The following is a 21,725-nucleotide window of genomic DNA, read 5'->3' as shown; positions in this document are numbered from 1 at the left end:
GCTATTAACATCTCCAAATGGCTCAACGGACTTCTGCCATTGACTTGTACATGAACTTGACAGGTTTTAGGTGGTGACTAATCGAATTAGGACTGTTTCCACGGTTGAGGTGAGATAAATCTCACATTTGAATTTACATTTGAATAGGGTGTGTGAATTTTGACACTTGAAAATTCGAATTTGAATTAAAATTCACTATTCGACCCTTGATAAATCTGCCCCATACTATACAACACACATACAATTGCTTGTATACAGGCAGCTCTTGGCTTTTGCACTTTATTTTAACCAACACAATGCCGACAGTGTCTTAACCTTTCCACTGCCAGAAATACACTACAATCAGTGCTGGCAGTGAACAGGTAAACATGAAAATGCCCCAGAAAACATTAAAGCAGCCGTCCGTATTCATTGCCCCGGATCAGTCACCAGATTACACACGTATAATAAGGCTCCATCATTGGGGCTCCCCCTTGTTCTTGTCTCATTAGCAGCTTATATTATAGAACAGATGCTCAACCAACAGCTGTTGCTCAGATACAAACCCACAGCCAAACGCATCTCTGGCTTCTACAGATTCTCTAAAGGACTTACGTCAATACAAAAATATACTGAACGGATTTAGTGTTACACTTTTTTCCCCACTATTTCAAGAAACCACATGAATGTCAGTAGATCCTTCTGTGCATTGCGAGGTTCTGTGACGGCACAGACAGATTATAAATGCAATGACGGGATGCAGGAGGCTGGTACAGGTATTGGATCTATTATGGGATCTGGGGTCTTCCAGATAAGGAATCTTTCTGTAATTTGGATCACCATGCGTAAATCATGTATTCATTAAGGAGCAAATTTATCAAGGGTCGAACTGAAAATTAGAATTTTTCATGGTCAAAACTGTCAAATTTAACTAGGGAGTTATTCAAATTCGATTTGAGTTTTTTTTAAAAAAAAAAAAGTTAGAATTAGTTCTCTGGCCCTTTAAGAACTCAAAATTCGACTATTCACCTAAAATCTGCTGAATTGCTGTTTAAGTCAATGGGAGCGGTCCAGGGATCAATTTGGAGTTGTTTGCAGCCTTCCTGACACTCAAGTTTTTTTTTCAGAAAAAACAACTCAAATCGAGTTTTTAAATTTCGAATAGTTTTTGGGTCGATTCCATTCATCCGAGTTTGAAAAAATTCAATTTCATTGATAAATTTCGATTGGTCGAATTTCGAATTTATGGGAATTTAGGGAAGTTTTTAAAAACTCACATGAATTCGAAATTCGACCTTTCATAAATGTGCCTCTAAATAAACCCAATAGGCTGGTTTTGCCTCCAATAATGAATAATTATAACTTAGTTGGGATCAAGTACAGGATACTGTTTTTATTACTGCAGAGAAAAAGGGAATCATTTTTAAAACAATTAATTATTTGCTTGAAATGGACTATATGGGAGATGGCCTTCCCATAATTTGGAGCTTTCTGGATAAGGGATCCCCTACCTGTATTGTGCTTATATTGCTTGTGAGACCACCGTTTGTGCAGGTTAGTATCACAGCAGTGGGGATTTTTAAAAGAGTATTTATCAATGGGTGAAAGTAAAAGTTCATCCTTTGATAAATATGCCTTTAAAAATCCAATAGAAATGAATGGAGAGTGGTAGAATTTCACTCTAGAGGACTGTGGTGATCTCTAACTTTACTCTTTGATAAATATACCCCAATATGTTGAAATTGCTCATTATTTAGGGCCATATGGGGCCCCTATACCTCCTGGGCCCCCCTGCAGCAGGGTCTGTAGTTATGTCCCTGTATCACAGGCAATAATGCTCAAGGACACGGCTATATATTTATGCTTTTTTTCCAGTCTCTCTACCTTAGAATGTGGCACAATTAATATTTATAGCAATATTGTTCTTGGAACGTCAGGCTCAGATATAAAATTCTTCTTCTTCTTCTTGAACGTTCAGCGTCTCTGAGAGATGGCTTGTGGTTTCCGAGGACTGGTGGTAATGGCCAAGGATATGGGCCTGTGTTAGAGTACTTGCACCCGTAGCACTGGGGAATACGGAGCAGGAGCTGGAGGATATATGGGATAGGGAATGTAGGGAATCATAGGGTAATGTATTGCTGTGGGACAGAGCTCCATGAGAAGGTAGGGAGGCCTCCAAGTCACTACACAGACCATTAAGTGGGGTGTAAGCAGATATCACGGACAGATCAGAACTGGAAAGCTTCATCCCTGTATCTACATCCGTCTCTTCAACCCCTTCAAGGTCATCAATGTTGATCCTGGGGCTGCTTCTCCACACTGGCGTTTCATACGTCTCCTGCCCAAAACAGAGATGTGTCTCACTTATGGGAAAAGAGTCGCAGGAGGGGAAATCGCTCGTAGTGGGCAAACAATACAGAGACTTGCTGCGCTGAAAGGGCTGTACACTTTCACTGGGAACCTTTAAACTTCTCAACGTGTCCGTCTGTCCTCTAGGGAAGTCCATCTGAGAGCCACCAAAGTGCTGAACCTGGCCATTGCCGGCGCGGCCTTTGTGTTTGCCGGATTTGAATTTGCGGTTGCGGGGAGCGATGCTGAGGGGCTGGGTCATTGCCGGGTTCCTTGACAAATAGTTCTGATGCTTCCAGGTTGTCTTTCTGGCCAGACACTGCGCCTGCTGTAGACAAAACATAAATATGCTTCAGTAAGGATCTGTTAATGTTAGCAAGCATTGTAACCTGCAGAGCCTGCTGAACTACAACCCCCAACATCCACTGACAGCCTTTCCTTATTGCATACCTCCCAACATTTGGAAAATAGAAAAAGGGACAAAAAGATTTGGGCTCTCTGTCAAAAGCTTCTTATTTAATAAAGATTTAGACACATTGTATCTTTTTCTGGCTGTTCCACGCAGGGGATCAAAGAGAAACTTGGGACATTTCAATAATAATCTGGGACTGCAGGTTGAGCTGTCAAAATCGGGATTGTCCCGCTAAAAACTGGACAGTTGGGAGGTATGTTATTGAAGGGACCTTGGAGTTCAAAAGGTCTGAAGGAATGACTGCAAGATGCAGAAACACACATACAAATGGGGATTTTATACAGGACAAACAATTCTTCATAAAACCACAAGCTCTACACATGGAGTCATCACAGGGGGGAGTTCTGGAGATAATGCCAAGGTTCCATTACAACATCCTATATGGGCGTCTCTTGTTCAGCTGAATGACAAGGTCAAGTTAAACCTAATCTCTGCTTTCCAGCTGCAAAAGTTGTGGATAAAATAAAAGCTGCAAGGTACTACAGCTGATAACTCTTTAAAGGGGGTGTGCATATTTGAGTTAACTTTTAGTATGATGTAGAGACAATTTGCAATTGGTTTTCATTTTTTATTATTTAGGGTTTTTGAGTTATTTCGTTTTTTATTCAACAGCTCTCAAGTTTGCAATTTCAACAATCTGGTTGCTAGGGTCCAAATTCCCCTAGCAACCATGCACTGATTTGAATAAGAGACTGGAATATGAATAGGAGAGGGTCTGCATAAAAATAAGAGTAAAAAAAAGTAACAACAACATATATTTGAAAGTTTTTTTTACAGAGCATTTGTTTTTTAGATGGGGCTAGTGAGAATCAGAAGAGAAAGGCAAATAAATACTTGAAAAACTTGAAATAAATAATGAAGGCCATTTGAAATGTTGCTTAGAATTGGCCATTATTTAACATACTAAAAGTTAACTGTTCACCTTTGAGTTAACGTTTAGTGTGATGTAGAGAGTGATATTCTGAGATAATTAGCAATTGGTTTTCATTTCTTAATATTGAAGGTTTTTGAGTTATTTAGCTTTTTATTCAGCAGCTCTTCAATTTGCATTTTAAGCAATCCGGTAACTAGGGCCCAAATTACCCTGGCAACCATGCACTGATTTGAATAACGGACTGGAATATGAATAGGGGAGGGGCTGAACAGAAAGATCAGTAATAAAAAGTAGCAATAACAATAATCACTAATACAAAGATAAATCCTTAAACTGAAACAATGGCTGCCCTACTGTATGACTTCCAGTAGGTGGTGCTATAACGGCTAGAATGTAACATGGTATGAGCTAAGGGTAATACTGCAAAATGGAACAAACATATTTTGCCCTGGAAAATATATTTACAGGGAGCTGCACATGGATGTCTTCCTTTCACCAGACAAACAGGGGTTCTTATGCTACACTGTGCCCAACAATTTGATACTCCAGGGGATATAAAAAAAATCTCCATCCCCAGTACAGCGTCCGTGACTTTCACTGCTCTAATGTTTAACTGACTGAACCACAAGTACCATCACTGTATTTTTTTTTTGCAAGAGGCAGTTCTCCTTTAAATTAACAATCCACGACAACCAGGCAGAATTTCAAAGTAGAAGATCAATAGGGAAAGTGAGATAATTAAAGAAATCCAAAAATCTACTAATAACAAAGAGTTTAATAAATTTAGACAAAGAGTTTAATAAGCCCTCAGTGCAACCCTCCCTTCTGCTTAGTAACTTACTCGCCGGTTGGAATCTTCTAGCTGCAAGGAATAGATATTTCTCCAATTTTCGGAATATATTCAGCAGATTCCAGGCAACCTGAGCAGCCGGACAATAATATCTATAGCAGCTCCCACAACACATGGACATGAAAGGGATTTGTGTGACAAACAATTTCTGCAATGATACAAATACCAGGTGGGCGGATTGTCTAATCCAGAGTCTGTGGAATCAATACATTGTATTGCTCGGACATTTATTGTATCTTTCCTGCCCTCTTGTCCCCTGGTAACCCATCAACATCACTAACATGTGACAGTGGCCCTCATTTTAGCTAGAAATGCTTTCATCTTGTTATGGCAGCATGGAGAGTAGTAGTTGTGGGATAGCAGGTATAGTAGGGAGAGATGGTGTCTATAGTAACAGTGGGATAATAGTCTCTGGGAAGGGAGTGTGACTGTGGGATAGCAGGTATAGTAGGGAGAGATGGTGTCTATAGTAACAGTGGGATAATAGTCTCTGGGAAGGGAGTGGGACTGTGGGATAGCAGGTATAGTAGGGAGAGATGGTGCCTATAGTAACAGTGGGATAATAGTCTCTGGGAAGGGAGTGTGACTGTGGGATAGCAGGTATAGTAGGGAGAGATGGTGCCTTTAGTAACAGTGGATAATAGTCTCTGGGAAGGGAGTGTGACTGTGAGATAGCAGGTATAGTAGGAAGAGATGGTGCCTATAGTAAAAGTGGGGATAATAGTCTTTGGGAATATACAAGTATCACTACTCTAAGCCCAAATATAAACTAAAAATACCAATTTTGTAATTAACAGAACCATGTTATTGTCAGACATTATTTAAACACCAACAATTTTATAATTCCTTCCTTCCAGCCTATGTCAACATTACTGAACTACAACTCCCTGTGCCCCTATAAGTCTTAGTTGAGAAGCAACTGGAGGGCTGCCAGTTGGGTATCCTACATCTGCTTAGCACAAAACCATATTTGTTAAAGGAAAGATTATTACTAGGAAATACATTGGCATCCTTATTGCATTATGGTAACTTACCTTTAAGTGCACAATTAGGCTGGTTTAAGTGCAAGTGCTGCAGTAAGTACCAATGGCTAGATGTGCTCTTGTCCTAGATGTGCTTCTTTTCCCCTCCTATTTATTTTCAGCTCTAATTTGCCTCCCACATGACTAGCACCTGGCTACAATGCAACAGGCTCTTTCTAACAGAACCTTGTGACTTCTATAAAGAGCTATAAAGTTAAACTTGCCATTCATTTGCTAAAAGTCCCTATATTCACTGCATGGTGCCCCTAAAGGTCCCAATAGACGCAAAGATCTTTCGTTGATGAACAATCGATTTCAGTGCAATCCAACCAATCCGTCAAATTATCGTGAAGTTAGTGGGAATCGAACGATTGCGCATCTTACGATTTTTCAACTGACATCTGTCAGAAAATAGATCGGCCATCTTAAAAAAAATGTATTGGCCCCAGTGCAATCTATCTATGTTTGCAGAGCCAAGCAGGCAGCTACCCTCAGTTTTCCTGGCAATATCGCTTGAAATTGTCTTTTTAGTTGATGGACAAATCGTACATTTAAACGATCGTTTTGAGATAATCGTGGTCTTACGATAACGAAAAGATCTTTTAAAAACCTTTACATCTATGGCCAGCTTTACAGAGCCAAAGTGGGAAAGCTCTTACTGGAAAGTGCAAGAAGAAGTGGGAAGAGGCCATGACTGATTAGCAGGAGTGGCCTAAAAGGGCCTTGATTCTAAAAAATTTGGAAAGTACAATCACTACTAAACGTCACCCCAATGGTTATTGCTTTTCAATAGTGAAACCCTGATTATCCTATGTCTAGTTCTTGCTATGCCAGTGCTGATCATATTGGCAGATGAGTAGTGAAAGTACTACAATTCATATAACTTATTTTTAAGGACTTTTTACTATTTGTCCTGTCACCATGCATGTCTTTTTCACTTGGGAATTTGCGGTGCAGAACAGGCCTTTTGGTCTCTGCCCTAAAGATCTAAGAGAGGACTGTATGGCTCTAGTTCCTCAGGTGAAGTTTTGGTGGGACTCCCCGTAGCCGTGAGTCAAAGTGGGTCTGAAAACCCTTGCCCTTTAGTGCCTTTTGGCCTGGTGGTTGGGGATACAAGGGTCTTTGGGCGAAGATGAGTCTGAAGACTCTGGATTACCTTTAGAGCCTTTTGGCCTGGGATTTTTCAATAGATGTTTTTGGGAGCCTATCCCTTTTAAAGGAGGACACACTGATTGGACCCTGCACTGCAGACTTTATTTTTTCCCGCACAGGGGACTTTTTGGGGTGATGAAAGCACAACTGTGAGCTAATTAAAAACATAATACTCTGTAATGTAACCAACTGCACTTAAAGCGGTGGTTCACCTTTAATTTTTAGTATGTTATAAAATGGCACTTTTTTGAATTTTTTGCCTTCTTCTGGCTTTTAAATGGGGTTCCCCGGCCCTTATCTGAAAAACAAAAGCTCTGTAAGGCTACAGCAATTGTTATTGCTACTTTTTATTACTCATCTTTCTATTCAGGCCCTCTCCTATTCTAGTCTCTTATTCAAATCAGTGCATGGTTGCTAGAGTAATTGGACCCTAGCAACCAGACAGCTGAAAATGGAAACTGTAGAAGAGCTGTATAAAAAGCTAAACTCGAAAACAAGTTACAAATTTTCTCCGAATATCACTCTCTACATCATGAGTTATTTTAAGGAGAACAACCCCTTTAACTCTGTATGATAAAGCTGGCTCCTCACTGGGGCTAACTACACTACATCCAGATATGCTGGGGGGCTCCTGAGCTCCTCTGGCTTAAAGCTTAAGGGAGCTGTATTTAAATTAGGGTAAAGATGTCTATAGATAGGAGGTAACATGTTCCAATAAAATTCATGAGTTACAGGTACCAGATAGGAATAACTGATATATCAATACTAATGGATTTAGACCATTTGCAATTACTTTCAACCCCATAGCAAACAGCACTATGCATGAAAATTACCAGATGTATTTGTCATTGGCAAAAAGAAAAATAACTGCTGCCCATCTGATCTGCAAACGTACCGTGAATTTAATCACACTGTACAGCTACGGGGGTAAGTAGCTTTAACCCCAGGCCATTTACAGGTTTTGGTTTTTTTTTACTAAAATTGCACACACACAGGGGAGGCAGTTAATAAGAATTGAGCAGTCCCAGAACTGTGGCCAGTAAAGAAACTTCATCCTTTTTATTAGGGTAACGTAGTGCACCTTCAGCAAGCTTTGAGTGCGGAGGCTTGCTCCTTGGCTCTGCCCACACGTCAACTCACAGTTGGCTCAGCCATTCTCGTAATTAAAGGGAATGGAGAAATCATTATGGGACTGAGTCATAATGCCAATCAGCCAGACAGTCCCTGGTGGGAGACGTGTTTAATAGGTCTTCATCTCACTCCACTACAGCCTTCTGCATCAGTGCCCATGGAACAACTGGCACCATCTAAATATTTAGGAGGGATTGTGGAATTCTCTCCCTGAATCAGTGGTACAGGCTGATACATTAGATAGCTTTAAAAAGGGGTTGGATGGCTTTTTAGCAAGTGACTGAATACAGGGTTATGTTAAGTTGATCCAGGGACTGGGAGTCAGGAAGGAATTTTCCTCTCTGGGACAAATCGGAGAGACTTCAGAAGGGGTCTTGGCCTTCCTCTGGAACAACTAGCCGTTAGGTAGGTTATATATATATATATATATATATATATATATATATATATATATATATATATATATATATATATATATATATATATGGACGTGTCTTTTTTCAATTTAACGTACTATGTTACTATGTCCAAACTACTGCTGCCATGCTGCTTTAAGCATACTAATTCCTGATTGGTTGCTAGGGGTAACCGTGCAATTTGTCAATAAATGTTAAAGGAAAACTATACCCCAAAATGAACACTTAAGCAACAGATAGTTCATATCATATTAAGTGGCATATTAAAGAATCTTACCAAACTGGAATATATATTTAAGTAAATATTGCCCTTTTACATCTCTTGTCATGAGCCACCATTTTGTGATGGTCTCTGTGCTGTCTCAGAGATCACCTGACCAGAAATACTACAACTCTAACTGTAACAGGAAGAAGTGTTGAAGCAAAAGACACAACTCTGTCTGTTAATTGGCTCATGTGACCTAACATGTATGGTTTGTTGGTATGTTTGTGAGTACAGTGAATCCTACGATCCCAGGGGGCGGCCCTTATTTTTTAAAATGGCAATTTTCTATTTATGATTACCCAATGGCACTAGAAAAGTATATTATTATGAAAATGGTTTATTTACATGAAGCAGGATTTTACATATGAGCTGTTTTATGCAATATCTTTTTATAGAGACCTACATGTTTTCCTTTAATAAATGAGCCCTGCAGCTTGCAAATAACATTTCTACTTTGTACATGCCATGTCCTTTGGAGTTAACATTTGACTCTGTAGAGACATGGTGACATTATCAGGCAGGTCTGGTGACACCTCTTGAAAGTACTAGCGCCAACGAAAATAACATGGCTGCTTCCATTGTTTTAGTAGAGGTAAATATATTGAAGATGGAAAATTCTGTGTGCAGACTGCCTTCATATTTTACTATAAAACCAGGGATTATCCCTCATTTATAAAAAGTATTCCGTCCATTCATTTTTCATTGTTCTCAGACATGAATATATCCAAATAAATGTTCTAATGTTCTTGTTTGGTGTGAATGAGTGTATTGTGTGTACAAGAGAGGCACAGAGAGACTTGTGGCCATGTACATTTGGGCTAAACTGCTTAGATCCAGTTATTATGAGCAGAAGCAAAAGCATGGCTCAGCAGTGGGGTGTGAAGTTCAAAACAGAACTGTGCATACAGAATGTTTATCTAGGCAGATTTACCTGTAATAGTATTTTATTCCCATCATGATCTTCAGTCTTCCATCGGCCTTCGCTGATGGGGCTACACTGGTTGGGCAAGAGAGGGATCAGCTGGCCAAAGTCTCTGACTCGGAATTCAAGCAGCGAGGATTCCAGGGGCACTGGCTTTTGTCCTTTTGCAAGTCTTTTCAGAGAAAACTCGATGTCAAAATCCATATTTGAATAAACTGGAAAGACACAAAAATCCGTTTTTTTCCTCCAAACTCTTTTCTTTAAGATCAGCTCATACATTTTCATCATGTCGGCAAAGTTCTCGTAACTGCAGTAGATGGTAAAGCGGATAATTTCCTTCCCATAATGCACCTGCCTGATGGCCCACAGCGGTGTGCCGTTTGCCAGGATGAAAAAGTCCTGGTTGCAAGGCATGTAGGGAAGGAACTTTCCGTGCACGCGCTCAGTATGGTGGAACTGCCAAGGTGGTTTCTGAAAGCACTTGTGTAGGTGTAGGATCTGATCTTCCCCATAGGCTTCCTGTAGAAAGAGAATAATGGCAAGGGCAGGATGGGAGACAAAGCTCTTGACAGGTTTCCTTTTCTTTGATACCCGTCTCTCTGAAACACGGAACAGCTGCAGGTCGGGATGTATCCAGGCTAAGAGTCGATCAATTGCTTCTTGAAGACACCTGGATTCTCCAGGGTCAGTGATAACGTGGATGCTTACAAGGAATGGGTCCTGGGTGTCATCTACAGACAGTTCACCTGTTAAAATAACCACAGCAAGAAGTTTCCGCTCAAAATACATCAAATATGGATATATTTATTTATTATAAAGCAATCATAATCATCACATAAATAGAAAAAACATATTTCCCTTTCAGATATAAAACTTTGGATCTGCTATACAAAAGTCCCACCTTTGTAGTGAGATTTGGGCATATCTGTATACTTTATTTATAAGTAGAGGCAACTACTACATTATGTCCCTTTAAGTGTGCAGAAAAATATGTTTGCATAGGATAATGTCCCCAGGTTGAAGAGTAGTCATAGCAGGCTTTGTTTCATCCAGGGTCAGATTGACATGCCAAACTATCATTGGATTTCCTGGTGGAACCCAGTCTTAGAAAACTCTCATTAGCCCTTTCTTATTTCCACCACACACATATAACCTCTATACCATTTGGCACTGTCTCCATCTAACTGCTCTCAGTGTGCCCTGCATGTTAAGTTCACTGGTGGCTCTTAGGAGGCCCAGCCTGACACTGGTTTCATCAAATCAAACAGACCTATCATGAAAATGAAAAATGTCAGAATGCTTCTTTAGCTAGACCAGGAGTGTCCAAAAGGTAGATCAGGATATACCAGTAGACCTTTTGCTGGTGATCAGTAGATATCAAGACACTGTCCACAAACAGCTTGACCAAATAGATGGGGAAGTCTGATTGTTTGAGGATTCGAATGATTGGATCTTTGCATCTATGCCCAGCTTAACTTGTGACTTATTTAAACACACAAATTAGGGAGTGGTGGACACAGACTGAAACAGGGCCCTGTACTTACTGCCTGTGCCAACCAATACTGCTCTCTACACCTCACACTAAATTTTTTATCCCATGTGATATAGAATTGTTCTCTGCATGAGCACTAAGTGGAATGCTTTTGTGCCCTAATGGCAGTGGCTGACGGGGAGATTTGCAGCAGTGATTTTTTATGAGACTGCGGGCGAGAAAATCTCCAGAAAATGCCTCTCCATGGCAAATACTTGAAATTGCTGGTGGTATGACCAACATATCACAAAAAAATTTTAGTTTTATCACCAAAGTTTCCTCCGCAGCATTTTCAGGTGATCTGTCACCGCAGTTACTGATATAAAATCTTTTTTTATGAGCGACAAATCTCCCCATCGGCCACTGCCCTTAAAGGGATACTGTCATGGGAAAATTTCTTTTTTTCTAAATGAATCAGTTAATAGTGCTGCTCCAGCAGAATTCTGCACTGAAATCCATTTCTCAAAAGAGCAAACAGATTTTTCTATATTCAATTTTGAAATCTGACATGGGGCTAGACATATTGTCAATTTCCCAGCTGCCCCAAGTCATGTGACTTGTGCTCTGATAAACTTCAATCACTCTTTACTGCTGTACTGCAAGTTGGAGTGATATCACCCCCCTCCGTTTTCCCCCCCCACCAGCCAAACAAAAGAACAATGGGAAGGTAACCAGATAACAGCTCCCTAACACAAGATAACAGCTGCCTGGTAGATCTAAGAACAACACTCAATAGTAAAAACCCATGTCCCACTGAGACTCCTTCAGTTACATTGAGAAGGAAAAACAGCAGCCTGCCAGAAAGCATTCCTCTCCTAAAGTGCAGACACAAGTCACATGACCAGGGGCAGCTGGGAAATTGACAAAATATCTAGCCCCATGTCAGATTAAAAAATTGAATATAAAAAAATCTGTTTGCTCTTTTGAGAAATGGATTTCAGTGCAGAAGTCTGCTGGAGTAGCACTATTAACTGATGCGTTTAAAAAAAAAAAAAAATGTTTTTCGATGACAGGATCCCTTTAAGGCTTCAGCCACACGGATCTGAATCTTGGCTTGCAGATAAATGTCGGCAGAGAACCAGCTTATCCACTGGCCTCTGCTCACTGCTGTGTCTGCACCGAGAGGCAAAACATGTTCTTACATGTTTCCATGGTGCCTCTGCTCGTGGTCTTCATAAATGACCTCTAATTACTTTTGAATACAGTCCACTATCAAATCATGTCGGTTATCTTGAACCAAAAGGCATTCCTCCATATTCTTGCTTAGCATGCCACAACCAATGACGACAATACTCTAATAGAATAATGTATACAGGAATAAACAGGACAATGAAGTGTGACAATTGAAGCTACAAACAAAGCAGCCCGTGAATCAGCAAGTCTGATCCTTCCAGTTATCTCCAGGCAGGGCTCAGATGTAGAACACAGACATTATTCATAACGAGAGCTCTGTCCTTGTACGTAAGTTTTCTACTGGCTGGATAAGAAGCGGAGCTTTGTGAGATGCACCAGCAGAATCGCTATTCACCCATTGTGTCATTGTGACTAGATGGCAAAATAAATAGTTTGGGAGGACCACCAGTGCTCTGCACAAAGTCATCATTAGGAGCTCGAGTTTCGATACCGCAGGGAAAATCTGCCTTTGTTGAGCTTGGCATTAAGTGAAAAACCAAGTCAAATAAAAGAGCGGCTTAGCTAATCAGTTTGTCAAGAGCAGTACTGTCCACTTCAGAAAATCCCAGCTGCCGCTCTGGGTTTCACTCTTACACCTGCAATTAAGTGACTTCCCATTGATCTCTAAGAACGACTGTGTATTGAACAGAAGAAAATAAACAGTATTCATGGCACCCCCAGCATTAGACTAAAGGGTACCTGGAAATGAGTCATTTGTAGGCAGAACACAGATATATTTATTAAATGACTCCAGTGCATTTGTACCACAATGTGACTAATATGTAATAAAATTGTTTAGCTTGACAGAGACCTATGGGCACATTCTTTTAATTCTTAAGTCCAGTATTCACTACAGCAGTGATACCCAAACAGTGGCTCGTGAGTAACATGTTGCTTATTTTAGAATTCCTGGCTTGGAGGCAAATTTTGGTTGCACAAAAACCAGGTGTACTGTCAAACAGAGCCTCCTGTAGTCTGCCAGTCCACATAGTGGCTACCAAATAGCCAATCACGCACTTATTTTGCACCACCAAGAACACTTTTCATGCTTGTGTCGCTCCCACTGTTTAAAGCTGAATGTTGCTCACTGGTAAAAAAAAGGTTGGTGAACCCAATACAAGATGCTAGAAATGGTATTTAACCATAATATAGAATCAAGAGGATTATAAGATTGATTTTCATTGTCCTGTCAATAGTATTAAAGAAAATGTGGGGAAATGATTTATTTATCAACAGAAAATTAAAACATGGCATCTATGGAAACTGAATATTGTGGACATTCTCAATTTGGGCATCAATGGCAAGATGCAGTCACTGGAACTGACCACTGAATGAGATGATCTACGCCGAATGAGTTTTTGGGTTTAGATCCCCTTAAAACTTTTTATTCAGGGGACCCAAATTAAAGCTGGCCATAGACGCAAAGATACTATCATACAAAATGAAGATTCTTATGAACTTTGGACCGTCTGTGGCATGTCCCAACACTATTCATATCAATATCATATCAATGGGAGACTGTCACTACTATTTGTTGGACATAACTTTCGTGTGATTGTTGCCTGTCAATAAATGACCAGAGAATTGTGTGATTTCTTCTCTTTACTACTTTATATTATCTGAATGGTTAGTTGCAGGTCGGAAGATTGGCACGGATGATCTTTCTTCCAACTTTATTCTATAATCTGCACATTTATGTTTATGGCCAGATTAAGTTGAAGAATTATCTTTATAACGTAAAGACTGATATTTGTACCTTATTATAGTGACATGTTACAACTTAGAAGATCATGAAGATCCACCTTAAACACTATGGGGATCATTTCTGGATAATGGTGCACAGTTAAGAATTAATGCCAACATTTGAATATTTCTAGGAACACTGTTAGGTGTCTCCGTCTGTGAATAAATACAGGCATGGGACCTATTATACAGAATGCTTGGGATATGGGGGTTTCTAGATAACTGGTCTCTCCGTAATTTGGATCTTCATACCTGAAGTCTACTAGAAAATAATTTAAACATTAAATAAACCTAATAGGCTGGTTTTGCCTCATTTAAGGATTAACTGTATATTAGTTTGAACAAAGAACAGTTTTATTATTACAGAAAAAAGGAAATAATAAAAAAAAAAAAATATATGGATTATTTGGATAAAATGTCTGTGGGAGATGTAATTTGGAACTTTCTGGATAAAGAGTTTCCAGATAATGTATCCTATACCTGTATATATCATACTTTTTCATTTTAAGGCTGATGTTTTCCCACAACTTTACTGATTCTTCAATGATATAACAAAAGGGAGGAAGAATAAAAGGAACAGTAACACCAAAAAATGAAAGTGTTTTAAAGTAATAAAAATATCATGTACTGTTGCCCTGCACTGGTAAAACTGATGTGTTTGCTTCAGAAACATTACTCTAGTTCATATAAACAAGCTGCTGTGTAGCAATGGCAGAAATTGAAAAAAGGCTATATGGCACAGGTTAAATAGTGGATAACCCATAACACTATTATGTTCTACAGAGCTTATTTGCTGTGTAGCCTTTTCTCCTTTGAATGGCTGCCCCCATTGCTACACAGCAGCTTATTTATATAAACAATAGTAGTGTCTCTGAAGCAAACACACCAGTTTTACCAGTGCAAGGCAACACTGCATTATATTTGTATTACTTTGAAACAAATTTTTGATGTTTCTGTTCCTTTAACCATGCCGTGGAAGGAGAGGCCTAGGTGCAAATGAGATTTGGGGTCGTGGGTGTCCACAAATAGGGGCAAGGGAGGGAACTTGCCCCCCCTTGGAGTCTTTGACCTGAACTGAAGCTGTTTCAAGCCACTGCCTGTAAATACGATCTCAGTGTCTAAAGGTGGCCATAGACATAACAATTACAATCCTTCTTGGAAAAGATCTTTAAAAAAAGATTGTTTGTTTCAATACACACGTGTAGAGCTGAATCGTCAGATATACATATAGAAACAATAGAATTCTACTTGTATATAACGTTTCAGCACTAACAATGGCCCATGTTTGCCTGCCTTCAAAGGCACCTGACAATAATATTCCGTCCAGCCCGATCGACGAGCCGACCGATAACAAGTCTTCTGCTGATATCTCAGCAATAAGAGGGCACTGTTTCAGCCTGGGTAAATATACACAGAATGGGTTTAAGCACAAATGCATGTTTTCAATCCAAAATCTGCTCTGTGTATATGTACCCAGGCCAACACCATGCCTGTCAATGTAGAGGCAAAAGTGAGTGGGCTCCAGTAGATCAGTTGTTTCTCATTAGTCCGAGACTGTTCAAGTGTGTGAGTCAATGCAAGTGTGTAAGTAAAACTACAGTTACTGGCCACTGCATTTGATCCACTGATTCACCTGCTAATATGTGTGAGCCCAAGGTATGATTTGCTTGTAAAGTGGATAAAGATGGCCACATTGGTTGAGAGTTATGACTCTGCACCACAGAGAATTTTAGCTCACCAGTAGTTCTCTCTTTCAAGTTTATTAACAATTCCATTGCTAGATGTGTGTCTTTGCCTTGAAAATATTTGTAGACATTTTGCTTGTGATGCTTTTAGCTACTTGCCCCACCCTGAAAATTTTTCTGTGGATGCCCATGTTTGGGGTGGAGATGGGTTATTATCTTTCTAGAACCATGTGACCTTTAGGAAATACTTTAGTATATCTGTATACTAAACAAAAGAGAACTTATTGTAACTGAAAACACAGATGAAACTGGGTATGTGGGGAGAACATCAAGTTGTGTCTAAACTTGATTCAGTTTCTCATTGAATGCAAATATACTAACCCACCAGTGACGAGTTCTATGTACTTATCTACATTAAGCTAATATTAACCATACTGTACAAAGTACATCCAGCATTTTCCATGGCAGGTATGGTGATATGTGATAGGTATAATGATGTATTCAATATATATTGGCTGCATCCAAGGGCCACCTAGATTAGCTAAGGGTGAGTTTGTATAGAGAACGCCGCTGTGCTGAGACATTCTTAATCCAATATTTATACACGGAAGGAAAGCTGCTGTATATAACACGGTTTTGTTAAGAGGAAGACATTTCCATCCCAGTACCCATGGGAAAATGGTTGCTTCCGTAGGAATAGAACAGCAGCTCTTATCTAATGATGAGCATGATGGACAAACACAGACTTAATGAGTGGCAAACAGTTACATATCTAGAAACAACACACAACCAATTCACAAGCAGCATGTGATATTCTATAGAGAAAGGCTGCATTTCAGTCAAGTGCAGTCAAATCGTCTGGGGGCAGGCACACGGAGCGCTTAATTTTCCGAAGTCCCCCCTAATTGCCTTACAAGGAAACTTTGGGCGATATCGGAAAACAAAATGCTCCGCATGCCTGCCCCCAGGCAGCCGGCGGAAGGCAGATCGGGGAGATTATTCGCCGCGAAGAAGAGGAGATTTGTTGCCTGGCGAATAATCTCCCTGAATCTGCCCATGTGGCCAGACCCTAAGGGTGGTGGCACACGGGGGGATAAGTCTCCAAGCGCTACTGCGGGCGACTAATTTCCCCGAAATACCGCCAGCAAGAATGGGAATTGCCGGTGGCATGGCATACGTATCGCTTCGGTTTTCCAAGGTCGACCGAAGTTGCCTCACGAGGAAACTTGGGACGACTTCAGAAAACGAAACCACACGTTTGGTGAATCACTCAGCCGTTGATTCACATTTTAGCCGGTGGGAAGGCATTTTGGGGTGATTAGTCGCCCGCAGTAGCGAAGATTTGTCAATTGGAAACTTATCCCCCCCCCCGTGCCGCCACCCTAATTCGCAGATAGAGAAGAGTTGATGATAGCTGAAATACTATTGCTATAGTATAGAAGTTGTTACACTACAACTCCAAGAATTCTAGCTGTCAGTATATAATTGTAGTCTAACAACATCTGCCTACTAGTGATCTGTGAGTCAACAAAAAGTTGTCCTGCATCAAACCATAACCCTGACCCATGTAGTCACTGGTATTTATAGATCCACCCATCCACCGCTGATGAAGGGGGTGAACCAAGAGCACACCTATAAAATACTGGCTGCTGGCGCAGACGTGGGGCTTGGTAAAATCTCGGGTGGAGTGGGCCAAAGGAAAAGCTCTGTCTGAACCCAAAAGTGACCTGCAAATAATGTGTGGATGTTGGCCCTTGCCTGCCTGACCCACACTAATACCTACACTCTGCCAATAAGGTACTTTCATATCTTGGTTGTAACGGTTATCAGAAATGGACCAATTTATGGAAAGGAATAATCCTGTTGCATTTTAACCAAATAAGCAGCCAGGAGAAATAAATTAACGGTATTGGACCTTTTAACCACAATGCTAAGGGATCTTTTCATAAGTCTGCTTAAAATCACTGAAACATTAAATTAACCCAATAGGATTGTTTTGCCATCAATTCATTCAGTTTAGATACCATCAATTATAAGCTACTGTTTTATTAATACAGAGGAAAAGGGAAATCATTTTAAGAAATTGGTATTATTTGCTTAAAATGAACTCTATGGCAGATGGCCTTTATGTAATTCAGAGGTTTCTTGAGAAGAGATCACATACCGTTTAACCAGTGTCAAATAACAAAGACAATAGAAAAGACACTTAAAATAAAATGAGGCTGAAACACTTGAGGTTAAAGGAACAGTAACACCAAAAAATTAAAGTGTTTTAAAGGATTGACAATATAATGTACTGTTGTCCTGCACTGGTAAAACTGATGTGTTTGCTTCAGAAAGACGACTATAGTTCATATAAACAAGCTGCTGTGTAGCCATGGGGGCAGCCATTCAAGCACAGGATACACAGTAGATAACAGCTAAGTTCTGAAGAATCCCATTGTATACTACAGAGCATATCTGTTGTGTATCATGCGACTTTTCTCCTTTTTCAGCTCTGAATGGCTGCCCCCATAGCTACACCACAGCAGCTTGTTTATATAAACTATTTTTAGTTTTTAGACCTTTCCCAATGGAACATGTATAGGAGAAATCATTCTACACCTTCCTCCCTTGAGCCTTAAGGGCAGGGGCACACAAGCAGATTCGGGGATATTTAGTCGCCTGGTGACTAATCGCCTCTTCTGTGGGGTGACAAACTCCCCGAACTGCCTTCCGCCTGTTATAATGAGAAAACGCCAGCCCCAATGCACTTGCAGGGCTTCGATTTCCAGAGTCGCCCGAAGTTTCCTCGTAAGGCAACTTCAGGCGGAAATCGAAGTGCCGCAAGTGCATTGGCACTGACGTTTTATAGCAGGCGGAAGGCAGGGGGAAGGCCCGTGTGCCCCTGCCCTAAAAGGTTTGTTCACCTCTGAGATAACTTTTAGTATGATGTAGAGATTGATATTCTGAGACAATTTGAAATTGTTTTTTCATTTTCTAATATCTGTGTTTTTTGAGTTATTTAGCTTATTATTCAGCTCTCCAATTTTGGCAATTTGGTGGATAGGGTACAAATTACCTTAGCAACCAAGCACTGATTTGAATAAGAGGCTGCAATAGGAATAGGAGAGGGCCTGGACAGAAAGATGAGTAATAAAACATAGGAATAACAATACATGTGTTGCTTACAGAGCATTTGTTTTCAGATGGGGTTAGCGATCTATGAAAGCTGGACAGAATCAGAAAAAGAAGGCAGATAATTCAAAAACTATAAAAAAAGAAAAAAATGAAGGTCAACTGAAAGGTTGGTTAGAATTAGCCATTCTATAACATACTAAAAGTTAATGTAAAGGAGAAGCACCCCTTTAAGCGGACTGAAGAACTGGAGATAACCCACAGACATGTATTGTTAAGGCTGATAAAGGGTAAAGCTTTCTTCCAATATATACCAACAGTACCCAGACTATTCACCTACATCCGACATCTAGAAATAATACTAGAACTGCCAAGCTAAATGTGCTCTCTGGATGTGATGGAAAAATCAATGTGTAACTTTCCTGCCTGCAAGTCCTTTAGTCTTTTGCTGACAGCAATTTGCCAGAACAGCAGCGGCTCTTTATGCCTGACAAATAATTCAGAGCGGAACGTGAGTGCATGAGTGTAACACCGACTGTATAAAGCATAGGCGTCAGCATGGCAGCGGGTCACTGAATGGAGACTGTCAGCTCTGAGCATCACGTCGCTTCATCATTTCTATTCAGGTTTAACAGGGCACAAACAAAAGAAGAATATATCATTCTGACGCCTGTAACTGTAACAAAAACACTATCTTTGCAGCCTGTTACTTAACAACCAAAAGAAGAATAGAAAAGATTTCTCTTGTACACGTGCCACTGGGAAAAGTCAGTATATATATATATATATATATATATATATATATATATATATATATATATATATATATATATATATATATATAGTTATTAGCATTAGAACAGTGCAACCTAGAATTCCTCTCTGACATTCTATAGATAGGCATGGATGTCAGACTTACAGGCCAACATCACCATTGTTCTTTGAGGAACACCAGCAAGTTGAGTAGTCACCATGACTATAATGCCAACCAAAGGTCCCCAGCAATGACCACATCCCACTGAGACCCCTTTCCCTAGTCAAAGTAGGCAACATACCGGGAAGTCAAACCTGTCTATCATTTTCACATGGGCCTCCTAAGCATGATGGGATATTTTTTTAATGAATTCAGGAATAAAACCTGCTCTTAGCATACTGTGTTAAGGTGGCCATACACGGGCAGATAAAGCTGCTGATATTGGTAGTTTAGACCAATTTGACCGTGTATGGAGGCTTCCCACGGGTCTTTCCGATCGATATCTGGACACGATATCAATTGGGAAGGTTTGATTTTTCTCCCGACCCGTCGGAGCCCATTGCGCTCGTCGTAATCCGATCGTTCGGCCCTAGGGCCAAACATTCAGATTACCCCCGATATAGCCCTACAGTTAGTGGCACATCGGGGAAAAGATCCACTCGTTTGGCGATGTCGCCAAACGAGCAGATCTTATAGTGTATGGCCACCTTTAGTGTTGCTCACCAGCAGATAGCAGGCTAGACCCAGGCCACAGCCCTGCCCACCTCAACTTCTGTGTGCCCCTAAAGGTAGCCATCGCCGTAACAATTATATTTTCTACGATCAGTGGTTGCAAGAAAGATTGACTGCTTTCAATACAGACATTTAGAGCTGAATTGTCAGATATACAGGTAGAAACAATAGAAATCTACATCTATATCACGATTCAGCAGTAAACAGTGGCCAATGTTAGGGCACCTTCCAACCTGCCCGATAAATGAGCTGACCGATATCTAAAGGTGGCCATAGACGCAGAGATCCGCTCGTTTGGCAACATTGAGCGGAGCTCTCCCAGATATGCCCACATTGAAGTGGGCAATATTGGGCTGATCCTATGGTGGGCCCTAGGGTCCAACGATCGGATCACAATGCATCTGAAACGGCAGTCGAATCGTGGGACCGCATACACACATAGATGCAGGCAAGATCCGACGGGATTTTTTAACCTGCCTGATCGAGATCTGGACGACTTTCGGGCAGATATCGATCGGGGACTTAAGTATGGGGGCCTTAAGTCTTCTGCTGATATCATTTGGTTTGTCTCCCCCATACATGCACTGAATATCGTACGATATGATAATATCTATGTGTCTATGGCCATCTTTTGACTAGGGCCATACAATGCTGAATGCCTGCTGAAATCCAAAGGTTGATGTCAGCTCCTCACCGCAAGCAGAATCCTCTTCTTCTTTCACGCCCAGAACCCTTGTGTCAGCTCCATCACAAAAACTCCTGGCGGCTTTCAGCACAAAGTCTTAGCGTTTCTTCGCTGAAATCTGCAAGTGTGTTCGCCCCGGAGCTGACACAAGGGTTCCAGATGCAAAAGTAGAAGAGAATACTGCTCACGTTAAAGGGCTGAAATCAGCCTGCATTTTTCAGCGGGCTGATTTCGGCCCATTAAATGAACCCAACAGGATTATTTTGCTGCCAATATGTATTCATGGAGCTTAGTTACCATCAAGTACAAGTTACTGTTTGATTTATTTCCTTTTAATCAGTAATACTTATTTTTAAATGTTACAATTATTTGCTTAAATTGGAATCTATGGCCTTCCTGTTATTCTGATCATTCTTGATATTGGATTTTTTGGAAAAGGGATACCATACCTCATAATTTCTATTATTACACTAACTAATGACACACTAAACCCACTTGATTGCATGTTTATCTGCACATTTTTCTATGGAGGCAAGGAAGCACTTTGATATACTTACTACTTGTAGAGGACAAGCGACTGTAGTCTGACCTGTAATGCAAACACAAGGCTACATGAGAATGATCCATGCTGGCAAAACCTCATCAAATATACGTAACAAGTACAATATCTATGTTTCCTGCAACACTAGAAACTCATATTAGGGTTGGAGTGACCAAAATGCATATCCAGTCACCATTAATAAGAGTAGGGTGCCCTTTGATTATGTACATGCTCAAAAACTGCCCTTAGTGTGAATTCTTCTAGACGCCAAAGGAAGACTCGGTCATCATCTCTCTTTCACAGATAGTCTTGATCATTTTTTCCTACTCTTG

The 21,725-nt window shown here is 40.4% G+C and overlaps 1 protein-coding gene across 2 annotated transcripts in view; it reads right to left on the bottom strand.

The window, feature by feature from the left end:
* Window positions 1–248: 248 nt before the first annotated feature.
* fam124a.L (family with sequence similarity 124 member A L homeolog) overlaps window positions 249–21,725 on the bottom strand; it is a 33,229-nt gene continuing 11,752 nt past the window's right edge. The window contains 3 exon segments of one of the 2 annotated variants that reach the window (NM_001092077.1): window positions 249–2,656; window positions 9,442–10,178; window positions 21,410–21,441. In NM_001092077.1, the coding sequence (NP_001085546.1) occupies window positions 1,919–2,656; window positions 9,442–10,178; window positions 21,410–21,441 (1,507 nt within the window). In that variant the 3' untranslated portion in view covers window positions 249–1,918. 2 annotated transcript variants of the gene reach the window in all.

This window comes from Xenopus laevis, chromosome 2L (assembly GCF_017654675.1).
Source record: "Xenopus laevis strain J_2021 chromosome 2L, Xenopus_laevis_v10.1, whole genome shotgun sequence".
Classification (NCBI taxonomy): domain Eukaryota; kingdom Metazoa; phylum Chordata; class Amphibia; order Anura; family Pipidae; genus Xenopus; species Xenopus laevis.
Note: the sequence above shows the minus strand (reverse complement) of the source record. Positions and strands in the feature narration are given on the sequence as shown.